The following is a 14,791-nucleotide window of genomic DNA, read 5'->3' on the forward strand; positions in this document are numbered from 1 at the left end:
TAGACATTTCTGAGCAGTTTCACAGCCAGCATTGAGGTCAGCTTGCTGCTCTGTGGTGTGCACAGGTGGAGATGCACTGCCTTTGTGCTCACATCTTGATAGGTGACCTGTAGCCAAAGGGTAGAAGCTACCGGAACACCTGCTGAATTCAAGAGACGTGTCATGGCATCCAGGGGCATGTCTCTCCTTCTCAGGTCACTTCCCTGGCTGCTGCATTCTCCATAGGGTCCTCAAAAAGGAAACAATGAGGGCCTCACACAGAGATATTGAAGGCTAGAGCCTGGCTGACCACCTGTCAGGGGCCATTCCTGAAAGCGAGCTCCACTTGCCCAGTTGGGACACATTCACTGTAAGACTCTCATAGGCAGTGTTAGGTGTGTGGAACAGGGAAGACAGATGTGGGGGAAGGGAATTAGAGCCAGGCCTCTGTTAGGACTGAAGAGTGGCAGCCAATCTCTTCACCAGCTTCGACAGGACCACATAGCCAAAGGTACAGCTGCAAATGGCAAAGAAGCTGGATCCTCAGGGCTGAGAAGCACATCTTCCATGAGGCAGAAATCCCATGCAGTAAGCCTGGCGATCTACTGAAATCAGAACTTCCCAAATTCCCCTCCCCCACCCCAGATGTCTCAGCACTGGATCCCTCCATTAGAGGGCAAAGTAGAGACCACTGACCTGGGACCTCAGAGAAAAGAACTGCTGGGCTTCCCTGTCGACCTCCTCACCCTCCTTCTTCCAGTAGAATCCCAAGCCATCCCATTAGGTGACTCCAGGTTTATTGGCCTGACTTTGGAAGAAGTTCTTTCCTTTCCTGCACTCTTTGTTGTAATGGTCTCATGTCTGTGCCCTAGTTGCCTATGGTTTTCTTTCTAGAGCCCTCCAAATAGCCTTTTGTTGGCAGAAATTCCATTGACTTCTTGATTGCAAATGACAGTCTGTGCTAACGAGTCATCTCCCGGAGCAGCACAACTGACCTCATTTTTTTTTCTCTCTCTCAGGGAAAATTGTGTTGGATGGTAAAAAGAAAGAAAGTATCAGAGAATATGACCACATAGATGAAAAGTAGAATAGAGGTTCTGAGAAGTGGGGGAAGGGGCAGTGAGGAGTTAAGAAATCAGAGTAGGGTTTCTGTTTGGGGTGAAGGGAAACTTCTAGAAATGGATGGTGGGAAGGTGATTGCATTGCAACATTCTAAATGTGATTAATCCCATTTAATGGAATGCTAGGGAGGGGGTGGAATGGGAAGATTTAAGCTATATATATGTTTCCACAATTGAAAAAAAAAAAGTCTAAATAGATGACAATTAAATGCCAAGGATGATCCTGGATGGGATCTGAGGATGGAGGAGAGGAGGCTCAAAGGGACACAGATGGGACACACACACACACACACACACACACACACACACAAAAGGAAATATAGAAAGTTTTAATAGTCGAAGGTGGTGAGGATTCCTCAACATAGTGAATGTGATAATCGCACTGAATCATATGTGTGGGAGTGGTTAAGTTGGGAAAGTTTATGTTGTATATATGTTCTCACAATAAAAAAAAAAAAGGCAAGTTCAACTAAAGAGACAATGACAATTAAATGCAGTATGTGATGTGGGACAGGATCTAACAAGGGAGGAGAAAAAGGCCCAAAAGGACATTATTAAAAATTGGAATACAGACTGTAAACTTTATATCATTAAGTTTCTTGAACTTGGTAACTGCATTTAAGGTGGATGATACATAAGTGAATGTCCTTGTTCCTAAGAAATGTACATGGCAGTATTAAGTGTACAAGGAATATGATGTATTCAGCCTATACCCAAGAGTTCAAAAAATGGATTGATAGATAAATGGATAGATAGATGGACTGATAGGTTGATGGATATATAGGTGGAATGATATGGCAAATGTGGCAAAATGTTAAAATTGGTGGATCTGGGTACCTGGGGAGAAGGGTATATTGCAGTTCTGTGTATGGGGTGTGTATTTTTGCGTGTGTATGTGTCTTATTTTTGTAACTGTTCTGTAAGTTTGAAAGCATTTCAAAATAAAAAGATTTAAAAATTAAAAAAAAAGGAAATATAGAATGTAAGCTTTATATCAATGTTGAATTTCTTGAACTTCTTAGCTCTCAATGAGATTGCATAAAAGAATGTTCATGTCCATGGGAAAGGTATATGTGAATTATATTGTTTGTTCAAAGATACGTGCAGGTTGCTCACATATGTTCAGAGGACAGAGCAATAGATGATGGGTGTTAGGGAGGGAGGGAGGGAGGGAGAGAGGGAGGGAAAGAAAGAAAGAGTGGTGTGTTGTTAAAGGTGGTGGATCAGGGTATTGGGGGAGGGGGGTTGGGGTATGATGGAGTTCTATGTATGGGGTTTGTACTGTTTTTGCAACTCTTCCTGTAAGATTGAATTTATTTCAGAATAAAATATATTAAATTAAAAAGAAAATTGTGTTGGATTGGTTTTAGCTACCTGCACCCTAAATTACCTCCGTCCTTCAATGATAACCTGATCTTCACCAGAAAACATGGATGTCTCAATGTCTTGCTTCAATAAATTTCTTGGCAGTGCACTTCTCCACTTGTCTTGTTATTATCCAACAGTCTCAGGCCTTGACTTAGGGATAGTTTTAACCATTAAGTGGCCACTTGGTGTCGCCAATAGAAAACTTCAGAGAACTTATGTCCTGTCACCAATGGTAGCAAGTGGTTCAGGGATAGCAAGAGGAAATAATTGGTCAGGAATCATCCTTGATTACTTTACAGATGTTCCTATTCATCAACCATGATTAAAAATGATGGTTAAGGGTAAAAAGCAATTAAAACATTCCTGCAACAGTTCTGACATTGGAGGATATACACCACCCAAATGGTTGGCTAGTCATGTGATTCAAAACCAGCAGCACTACTAATATGTCCCCACCCAACCGAACATCCTCGGCCCTCAGCCCCTCACTGCAGTTTAACTCATATGTCATGTCCAGCATAAAATATATCTCATATACTTCTCAAGTTTTAGTGCATCTCTAGGGTTCAAACTTCAGCTAAATTTTTTTCTTTATATGCCCAGAGAGCTCATCGACATCTACACCACTCCTCAACACCATAGGCTAAAGCTGCTACCATCAACCTCTCCCTAGAGCTGCAGAACTATGTATCCAACTAAACAAACTCATTCAAGCACCCCACAATTGATTAGAAAGCAATATGGAAAACCTGACCACATTGTCTGCCCCCAAACCTAGTTTCCCTTCCATGAGCCCACCATCCTGCCTAATGGAACTACCTGACTCAGAAACTTGGAGACATCATAGGCCCTGTATTAGTTTCCAGTGGCTGCTGTAACAAATTAGGATACATGGTGGCTTCAAATAACTAACTCTCACAGTGCTCTGGGGGTCAGAAGTTTTAAATCAAGGTATCAGCAGGTCTGTGCTTCCTCTGGAGGCTCCTGGGGAGAATCCATTCATTGCTTCTTCCACATTTCAGGGGCTGCTGGCATACTTTGCCTTGTGGCCCTATCACACTATTCTATGCCTCCGTAGCCACAGTTTCTCCTATTCTGTCTGTGTGTCACATCTTCCTCTGCCTTCTTCTTATAAGAACATATGTGGACAGTCCCAGGAGGCTGCATGCACGGGCCAGGAACTTCATGCAGAATTCAGTGGCATTGAGGTGCAGGCTCCCTGGCCAAAGTTGGCTGCTCCATGACCAGAGCCCATGCTCCTGTGGAAGGTGCCAGTCATATTGATGCCATGGCCATTCTTTTTGCTGTTATTGTCAGGGGAACCTCTATCCTTACCGAACATGCTTGATGTGGAGGAAACTTCCTGGAGGTGACAGAGCAGATTCTGGCTAAGATACCTTTGGAAAATAACAAACCAATATACTCACATGGCAAATATTTGTTTCACTGGATATCCCAAGACAGGATAATATAACTTCATATCACTGATGATGATTTTGAACATTCTCGAGCATTTAGTTTTTTGAATGAGATAAAGGAGAGGTTCCAGACTACATGTGTTTCCAGAGCACAGACAGCACTTCCATATGCCATGAATAGCGAGTTCTCAAGTGTCTTGACTGCACAGCCTAAGCATCACTCTGAGATTAGGGCCTAGATAAAGTGATGGAGACTCAAGCCCAAGTGGATGAACTGAAAGGAATCATGGTCAGAAACATAGATCTGGTAGCTCAACAGGGAGAAAGATTGGAAATATTGATAGACAAAACAAAATCTCACGGACTCAGTGTTCAACTGTATCATTGTGTCACCTCTCCGTGGTGGATTTACATGGCCAAGCTGTGTGAAGAAATAAGAAAGAAAAAGTTATCATTAACCAAGGATATGAAAGAATAAGGAGTTAAAAACAATCCACGTGACTCAAGCCTTTCACTACTGACAGATAGTACCTGTCAGTCTCTTCAACCCTCTTCTCACTTTTTAAAAAACTTGCTCTATGCCATCAGATTTATCTTTGTCCTATCAACCAATTTATCACAGTGCACTTTAGATTGAACCACTCATTGCAGCAGCAGCCTTAAAAAGGTGTTTGTTTCTTTGGTTTAATTATTGTCTGCTTAAAGAAACATTTTTGGTTTCAATTGCACAAAGTTGTCACTAAGATGGAAACTACAAGCTTTATGAGCTCTATACTGAAAGTAAGCAGGTACTTTGTATGTGAACACAAAATTATTCAAGAAACAGTATTGCTTATATGTCATCCTAATGTCTTTTGTTATTGAAGAGTTTTGGGTGCTCCAAAGCAATATAAGTGGAGATTAGTTATTTTGAGAGTTGTAATCAAATTGTTGGAGCTGCCTTTTTTAGGAGCCTAGCAAGATTAAGGTTTTTTTTTTTTTTTTTTTTTCAAATTCAATTTCATTGAGATACATTCACACACCATACAATCATCCATGGTGTATAATCTATTATTCACAGTACCATCATTTGTTGTACATTCATCACCACAATCAATTTTTGAACATTTCCATTACCACACACAAGAAACAATAAGAAATGAAGTTAAAGTAAAAAAGAACACCCAAAACATCCCATAATCCCCTTCCCTCCCAATTATGTATTTACTTTTTGTCCTCATTTTTCTATTCATCTATCCATACACTGTATAAAGGGAGTGGGAGCAACAAGTTTTCATAATCACACAGTCATACAGTATAAGCTATATGGTTATACAGTCATCTTCAAGAATAAAGACTACTGGGTTGCAGTTCAACAGTTTCAGGTATTTCCCCCCAGCTTTTCCAATACACTAAAAACTAAAAATGGATATCTATATAATGCATCAGAATAACCTCCAGAATGACCTCTTGACTCTATTTGAGATCTCTCAGCCAATGAAACTTTATTTTGTTTTGTTTCTCTTCCCCCTTTTGGCCCAAGAAGGCTTTCTCAATCCCACAATGCCAGGGAGAACTGTACCCCTGGGAGTCATGTCCAAAGTATGGGGGAGGGCAATGAATTTACCTGCAGAGTTGGCTTAGAGAGAGAGGCCACATCTGAGCAACAAAAGAGGTTCTCTGGGGGTGACACTTAGGCACCATTTTAAGTAGGCTTAGCCTCTTCTTTTCAGGAACAAGTTTCACAAGGGCAAGCCCCAAGATCAAGTGTTTAGCCTTCCCAATTGGTAGTCCCCAATGCTTGTGAGAATATCATCAATTCCCAAGATGGGAAAATTTAATATTTCCACATTTTCTCCCAGTCCCTCAAGGGGGCTTTGCAAATACATTTTGATTCTCTGCCCAAATTACTCTGGGATGTATTGGGGCTTTACACTATCCTGTACTAATGAACAAGATTTAAGTACCTCTTCAATACTCAATGTTCAATGTAATTATATTATTTGAATAAACTGACCATAGAAGGTAAATTATATAATGTGTTACAAAAAATATAGGTTTTGCACTTAATAAACATCTCTTCCTTTGGTCTCACACAGAAGTTGAAGTTTTAAAAACACTGCCAATATCATCCATTACCCTTTAGTCTGATTTGCCTTAGTCCTAACCAAGTCCATTTTGTTTATATCTGTCATTGAAGTCTGATCTACTTTTTCAGACTCCTTAAAATTTGCTGTATGGGGTAATGCCAAGATTCATAGCTGCCAGACTTCAGCTCTGAGTCTCAGGTGTCACACAGATACCCAAAGTTCCAGGAACTGACCAGGTTTTACATAAAGACCTCAGCATCTCAGAATTTAGAAATAACCATGACAACTCAGGAATAGATGTAACTGCTGTAAGAGCTTACAATCTAGGAACCTTTACAATAAGTCTTCCCCAGATAACCTATGCTCTCAGGCTCAGGTCTCAGAGTTTGCACATAACAGTTAGTCCATAATATTGAGGCATTATAATGTTTTTCTTTTCATTTCTGGTTTATTTCACCCAACATAGTCTCCTCAACATCCATTCACCTCACAACTTCACTCCTTCTTGTAGTAGCTCAATACTCCATTCTGTGTATACACCACAGTTCATTATTCCATTCATCAGTCTATGTACCCTTTGGCCATCTCTATCCACTGCAAATTGTGTATACTGACCCCATCAACCACACTGTGAAAATGTCCATTCATGTCCTTCTTTTCAGTTCTTCCAAGTAAATATCCAATAACTGAGTTGCAGGACCGTATGGCAACCCCATGATTAGCTTCCTGTGGAACCATCACACTGCCCTCCAGATGGTCCGTACCATTCTACTTCCTTAACCATGGTTGTTAGGTACATCCCTTTCCCACATTTTCTATCCATCTGTTTACTTTTTAGACAGTTTTATTCATGAACCATAATTCCACCATAGGTAAACAAATTTTCCCTGTAAAATCATGTAGTTATACATGCACCACCACTATCTATATAATGACATTTCCATTTCTTCCAAAAAGAAAGAGGAAGAGGCAAAAAAAAATGGTAAAAAGACAAAAGAAAAAGAAAAAGAAAGAAAAAATGTCAACTAAAAGGCTACAAAAGAAAAGATAAAATTAAAATACAATACAATAAAAAAGTCAAACAACACCAATGCCAAGGACCCATAACCCTCCCTAGTATCCTCCTTTATAGGCATTAAGCTTTGGTATATTGCCTTTGTTACCATTAAAGGAAGCATATTACAATGTTACTATTAACTATAGACTCTACTTTGCATTGATTGCATTTTTCCCCAATATCACCCCATGTTTAACACCTTGATAAGTTGACATTCCTTTGGTCTCTTTCATGTAAAAACATAGTTTTACATTTTATCACAATCATTGACCACTCTAGGTTTCACTAAGTTCTACAGTCCCAGTCGTTATCTTCTCTTTCCTTCTGGTGTCCTACATGCCCCTAACCTTCCTCTTTCAACCATACTCAGTAATCTTTGTCAGTGTACTTACATTATTGTGCTACCAAGACCCAAAATTGTGCTCCAAACTCTCTCTCCTGTCTTTTCCTATCTGCCTGTAGTGCTCACTGTAGTATTTCCCATAGAGCAGTTATCTTATTTTGTTCACAAACTCCCTCATTGTCTGCTTGTCAGAGAATATATTAAGCTCTCCCTCATCTTCTGAAGGCCAGTTTTGTGAAATAAAAAATTCTTGGTTGGTGGTTATTCTCTTTCAGTATCTTAAATATATCACACCACTCCTTCTGTCTCTATGGTTTCTCCTGAGAAATCTACACATAATCTTATTGAGATTATCCTGTAGGTGATGGATTGCTTTTCTCTTGCTGCTCCCAGAATTCTCTCTTTGTCTTTGACTTTTGATAATCTGATTATAAGTGTCTTGGCATAGGTCTAGTTGGATCTATTCTGTTTGGGGTATGCTGCCCTTGTTGGATCTTTCCTAAGATGGGAATATTTCATAAGATCTTTCATAAGAGATGGGAAATTTTCATTATTTCCTCCATTATTCTTTATGTCCCCTTTCCCCTTCTCTTCTCCTTCTGGGACACCTATGACACATACATTCATGCACTTCATGTTGTCATTCAGTTCCCTGAGATGCTGCTCATATTTTTCCATTCTTTTCCCCCTCTGTTCTTTTGTGCAAAGGATTTCAGCTGTCCTGTTCTCCAGTTCATGAATCTTTTCTTCTGCCTCTTCACATCTGTCTCCATTGTGTTTTTGTATCTCGTGTTGTGCCTTTCATTCCCATAAGTTCTGCCAATTATTTCTTCAAACTTTTGAGTTCTTCCTTATGTTCACCTAATGTCTTCCTTACATCCTTTGTCTAGTTTGCCATATCTCCCCTCAACTCATTGATTTGATTTTTGAATTGATTTAGGGGATTTGTTTCATTAATAATTGGTTGTTTCAATTCCTGTATCTCAGTTGATGTGTAAGTTTGTTCCTTTGACTGGGCCATATCTTCATTTTTCCTAGAATGATTTGTAATTTTTGTTGTCTAGACATCTGATTTCCTTGATTACCCCAATCAGATTTCCCCAAACCAGACAGCCCCAGGTCTCAGGAGGAAGATGTATTCAGTATCAGGTTTCCCTGAGGGTGAGACCCAGCAGATTGTCAGACTTTCCTGTTAGGCCTCTCCACTCTGTGCTTGTCCTATCCTGCCCAGCAGGTGGCATTTGTCAGCCCACAGCTCCCCACTGGTGTAAAGAGGTACAGTCCCGTTAATTCTCCATAGACCCTGTACCGTCCAGAGGTCGAGGGTTTCAGAAGCCAAGATTTTCTTTTTCCAAGTGTTTTTTTTTTTCACACACCTCCCCAGGTTCTGGGGTCTAAATTCTCCGAGGGAAGGCCACCATTTGAGCTGGGCTCTGCCCCTCTTTCCTTAGGGCAGATACACTCTTTAGGGAGTTATCTCCTCCACTTGAATTTCTCCTTTGTCTCTCTGACATGGTTAACTTCACCCTTGCCTTGGTCAGCCATGACAACTGTAGATGCCTGAAGCTTTCTCTAATGAGCTATTTAGGATGAAGGAAAAAAAAAGGAAAAAGAGAGAAAGCCCCTTTTTAGAACTAGTCCCCAGACCTCAGTTTTGCTGGTCAGCCAGTGTTGGTACCCAGTTCTCTGTGTCCCTTTTCTTGGGACACAGCTGTTTTCCAGTATTCTGAGCTCAGCCATCTCCAAAAGCCTCTGTTTTTATTTATGTATGTATTTTATTTCCATCATCCATGCCTGCTCTCTGCTGGGAGGAACCTCAGGTATCTTTCCTGCTTCATCTGGGATTATCTATGCTTGTAACTTGTAGTCAGTCATTGAAATTTCTTAATTAAAACCACAGTTGGAGCTCAGTTGGATTACTTTCCCTATAGCCTGATTCTTTTTTTCCACAGGGAAGTGTTTCAGTTTTTCCAAAGGGAAGTGCTCAGCCTCACATGCTGGTGTGGAAGGGAAACTAGCTCCACAGTTTGGGGAGCTTTATTTACAATTCTGTGCTGTGATCTTAGCCATTCCACCTATTCCAGGATGGTGTATGATGTGTGTCCAGTCACAGATGTCCCCCACAGTTATTCCAGATTATTTACTTCTTGTTCCTGGTTATTTACTAGTTGCTCTAGAGGACTAACTAAATTTCACACCCCTCTATGCCACCATCTTGCCCCACCTCCCAGACAGATTGAGTTGTTTTAAGTTCTATATAAACATTTTATTTCAATCAATTGAGGGGCATTTTGCTTGCCCATTAGAAGCATACACAATTATCCCTGTTCTCATAGTATTCACTTTCAGGGATAAAGTTGAGCGTGCTGATCATTCACAATAAAATGAATTACTTGATACCCATTTCCATGTTGCAGTTGATTTGAGAAAATGATGGTTAAAATATTGTTGAAGGTTGATTTTTAATATATTCTTTTTCCTTCTGTGGATATTTAGGGCAATTGTATTGTTAATAGAATAGGTAGTGGAGGGAGTGGGGAGGTAAATTGTTCTGGCTCACCGAAGAAAAAGAAGAGGACCACAGTGGATGTGCTAGCATTTTAGTTGTAGAGAGTTTTCATGGGAAACTTTTTCCATTCTGGCAAAAGCCCAAACTGAGTAGAGTCAACAGTCAAATCCAAGGTTTGGGTTTGACTGCTGTTGAATAATAGTTTGAGCATCCTTTGTGGGCTAATAAATTCTTTAATCTGCCTACTTTTGAAGAATTCTTTTGTGTGACTTAAAAGAGAGTAGACAGTATGATGTATGGAAACAATGTAAAATAGTTTAACATTCATTTAACTGCAATGTAAGAAAACTGGACTGTAATCATACTGCTTAGGCTACTCAGCCAACTGTTATCTATTATGTATTTTTGGAGTGTGTCTGAAAGGAAGATACCTGCTGCCCTAGATCTAATTGCATTTATTTATCAATAAGTGCTGTTAAATAGAAATTATTTTCTAAACAAAAGAACAAATTAGTCTATAGAACATAGTCATCTGTTTAGCCTAGTCATGTGCCTTGAATATATATGTGTCATATAATATGGCTCATGATTCCTGTTCTTCCATCTAAAACTCTTGATTCATGCTACCTGATTCATTTATTGTAAATATATCACATGCCCACTCTTTTCTTTTTCATCATGCATAGCACAAACATCTTTCCAGTCCTCTTTATCAACACAAATGCCATTTAATTGCATCAGCATTTCAAAACTATTGGAAAAATTACATTTGTTCTAGTAAAACATTTGGCAATTCTGAATAATAATTTCCAAATGTGTTTAATCCAAAGAAAAATGCTTAAAGCTTATTTCCCTTTCCAAGACACACCTGAAAAAAATTAATTAGCATGCTTTAGGGATCAATTACTTAAGTGTCCCTGGTCTATTTATATGTAAGAATGCTTTTCAAAGCATATGTCTTGTTTTAAATAATGAGCAAACTGAAGAAATTAATAAAACTTAAGAGTGAAAACAAAAAAGAATGTATGTGAATGAGCTCTGTGAAGGATTTATCTTTCACCCTATTTTGTCATAGCAGGTTCTCAATAGATATTTGTCACAAAAATAAACACTGAAAATTACTTGAGTTCTTTAGGTTTTTAACTTAATTTGGGGACCTAACTAAAAATCCCTTTTGGGAAGAGAAAAAATATTGGACCAACCAAGCATTGGGCCCTGAAAATGCTGGCAAATATGTCTTTTGTGGGCTGAGACACCATCAGATGTCTGGATAAAACATGGAGGTTAAAGAAACACAATTTCCTTAGTGCTAGGCACAGTATACATAATTTTTTTTAATAAGTGAGCAATCACCAAAGGAACCTCTGTTCCACCAGGTAACAGGGTAGGTTCATAAGCAGTAGAGCTCATTCTGAATCACATAGTGTCTTGAAGGGGGGTGGGCCACAGAATAAGCTCTGGGATAAGAAAGAGCATGGTATTTGTCCTGGTTCCATTCTCATTGAATCATATACAGATACATTATTATTATTATTATTATTATTATTATTATTGGCATTTGAAAGATCTTTGCCATTCTTAATATTGTGTCCTGTCCAAGGAGACAGACTCCCATTTCATCACCAATGGCTTTCACTTGGCTTTAGAATAAAGGATGCCAGCCATGGACAACCACATGAAAGTACACACTTGAGTACAAAATATTCAGCTGTGTTTCCAATCTCTTTCTAAATCAGTTTTGTTTTTGGCAACTTATGATCCAGCTGAATGATGGAGAGAGAAATGACACAAGTAATCCAGAGGGCAAATATTGCATCCATGTGTAATCAAGAATTAAATCACTTTTCTGGCTCTCTCATCCATTTCTCTTACTGTTGTTAACTTGAGCCAACTTTGTGTTTCTGGTTCCTAAGAACTTCCTATTGCCCCTGCTTAAACCAGGATGGATTTTCTGTCCTACAAGGCTGTCCTACCCTCTTTTGTGATGTTCTGGCCACCCTTTCCTTTCCTTGTTTCTTTCACCTTGTCAAGCACCGTTTGTCCTCAGAGCCTCTGTGCTTTCTGTTTCCTTTACCTACAAGACGCTTTTGGAGAGCTTGCCTTGGGTATTGGCATCCACTCATCCAAGCCCCATCTTTGTCAAGCTGTGACCCTCCTACCTAACATCACCCCCACTCTACTCAGTCTCCATCACAATACTCTGCTTTTGTGGTCATTTTGTTGTTCTTGTAGAATTTGCCATTTTCTTATATTACTCATTTATTTGTGGGATTGTCATTGCCTTCTCATTCCTGTAGTTCTTACAACTAAATCTGTAGCCTGTAGCATTGGGCCCAGTTCATAGGATGGATGGAGGGAGGGATGCAAACTCCTATTTTTTAAAGGTTATCATATGCTAGGCCAGGCAACAGGCTTTTACAAAGGGCATCTATAAATCTTATAAAATCCTGGCATGGTACCATTTATACATTTTCTAAATGATGAGAAGGAGGCTTGGAGAGACCAGCTATGTATCTTGCCCAAGGACTCTTCATGACTAGGTGTTATAGCCAGAACCCAATTCCACATCTGCATGGGCCCAAATCCTGTCACCCTTCTGCCATTCAGCCCTGCCTACCCTAAGCAATAAATTGTTCTACATAGTCACATCATCCTTTGAGTTTGTAGGAAGAAAATCCTAAAGAGCAAGCAAGGGAAGTCTGCCACCAAGAACAGGTGTGAGGTACTTCACCTAGCCCAGTTAGGTTAATCCACCATAAACCCACTCACAGCTTATGAAGCTCATTGCAAGAAGGAGAAGAAGGACAAAGCAGTAGCAAAAGAAGAAACAACAACACGAAAGACACAACACAGACTCACAAAGTTCTATTATTTTACTTTATACTTTAGAAAACATGTCCACAACCATTCTACCTAAAGCCATGGGTCATAATTGCAGAACCAAACTTGTCTTGAATCCAAAGACCTTGGTCTCCTTGGTGTTCTACAAACAGGACACAGGCTGGCTGGGGTTCATTTGTCCTCATTGTTGTTTCCTGGTCCAATGCCAGGTTCGTCCTGTGACTGGTTCTCTCATTACAGGAAGGAATTAAGGTGGCTACCAGGAGAATAAATAGAGGAGTCCTGGGCATCCATCTCCAAAGTGACTTCCTTGATCCCTGCCACTAAGATGAAGCGGACAACTGCAGCCATGAAGCTGATGATGGTCCTCTTCCTGGTTGCCTTCCCCATGTACTGCTATGCAGGTGAGTACCATGGAGGGAGGGCAGACTGTGGGCTCAGTTGTTTCCCAGACTCCAGAGGAACACCTCCCAGTCCCCAAATCCAAGTACAGGCCAGACCCAGTATAAATTTCTGGGCATCGTAGACCTAAGGGCAACCATTAACTCCAGACAATGAAAAAAGTCCTTCCCTCATGGGCTTTGCCCTTGTATTGGAGCCATATGAGTCTTGTCTAGTTGTCATTCAGGTTATCCCACCATGGTCACAGGTACCATGAAAAGAGGATGCAATTGAATATTGAATTAGATATCTTGGTGGAGCGAAGGAAGGATATGATCTGAGGACCCAATGGCATTTGCTTTCAGATAAGTTTCCTAAAAAAAGGCCTTTATGGGGTTTCCTTAAAGGAAATGGGAACTCTTCCAGGAGACAAGATTCAAGCAATAGAGTGTGGTTCATGGTCTCACAACATGCACCCACTCAACATGCATCTGCAGAGGTGATCTGAGCCTATAGGAAATGTCCTTGGGCACCCAGTCCCTCCTTCTCAAGTCTGAGTAAGAGGAAAACTCATCCATCTGGATACCTCCTTCCAGCAATGAAGATCAGAGAGTGGAAAAAGCTCCAGCAGTCTGGATCTCATCATCAAAAACACTTCACATATGCAGTGTGCTTTTTATATTTTCAAAGCTTTTTTAGATACTGGGCCTCATTTGTTCCCAGAGTAGGTACAGACGGGCAAAAGATGATATGCTGAAGATCAACTAGCAGAAAATGGCAGTAAAATTCAGCTCTCCTCAATCCACATACAGAGCTCTTTCCCCTCCATCTCTGAGGGGTCATTTTACGAACAAGAATTTCATTTTTACATTCTTTGTTGTTGCAGCCAATCATCAATGAAGTCAATGAAGCTAATGACAATATGCCAGAACCATTACACCCACAATACTTCAAACTCCTAATTGATACTGAATTATTAATAGAGTGAAGCATTGCGTGACTTTCAACAGTGAGAGATTAAATAATGTTTAATGTATTGCACCAAGTCAGAGCATCACATTTCTCAGGTGTTCTCAAGGTTGAATGGTGTTTGGCTTCCCTGACAGGAGAGGGGAGGAGAAGGCATTGCTGTACGTTGAAGAACCCCTCATATTTTGAGTTTGATCTTTGGGGAAAGTAAAACTCCTCAGAACTCAGAACTCTACACCATAATCTTTCTGAATCTATGTCTCTACTGGGACACCCAGAAAGGGTCTCATACCTTGCTGGTAATGAAACCATTTTATTTTGCTTTTTTCACAGGTTCTGGCTGCCAACTTCTTCAGGATGTGACTGAAAAATGCATTGATCCTGGAGTGTCTACAGTTGAGCTGAAAGAATTCATTCAAAAGTACATACCAGACAACAACACTGCATTGGCTGTTGATGAACTCAAACAATGTTTTCTCAATCAGTCAAATGAAACTTTAGCAAATGCCAACTTGATGATGGTAATTTTGGTTTCTCCTTATGTGTTCTTCAGAACCAATGTCAGGGGAAAAGCAGGCTCTAAATTTCTCTCTGGTAATACCAAAGCAATTGCTGAACATGATTTCTTTAAATCAGTTCATTCAATTGTGTGGTGAGTCCGCTGACTTTGGAATCAAGTACGTAATCCAAGGCTCCACATTTTATTCTCCAATTCACTTTGCAGATTCTTCAGTGA

General features: G+C 40.0%; 1 protein-coding gene and 1 pseudogene across 1 annotated transcript; both read left to right on the forward strand.

Moving 5' to 3' along the window:
• The first annotated feature begins 3,756 nt into the window (after positions 1-3,756).
• Positions 3,757-4,323, forward strand: LOC119536583 (annotated as a pseudogene).
• An 8,731-nt stretch (positions 4,324-13,054) lies between these two features.
• On the forward strand, positions 13,055-14,791 carry LOC119536584 (mammaglobin-A-like). The gene is made up of 3 exons (XM_037839439.1): positions 13,055-13,109; positions 14,389-14,576; positions 14,780-14,791. Exons 1-3 carry the CDS (start codon positions 13,055-13,057, stop codon positions 14,789-14,791), a joined length of 255 nt encoding a protein of 84 aa, XP_037695367.1.

This window comes from Choloepus didactylus, chromosome 6 (assembly GCF_015220235.1).
Source record: "Choloepus didactylus isolate mChoDid1 chromosome 6, mChoDid1.pri, whole genome shotgun sequence".
NCBI lineage: Eukaryota > Metazoa > Chordata > Mammalia > Pilosa > Megalonychidae > Choloepus > Choloepus didactylus.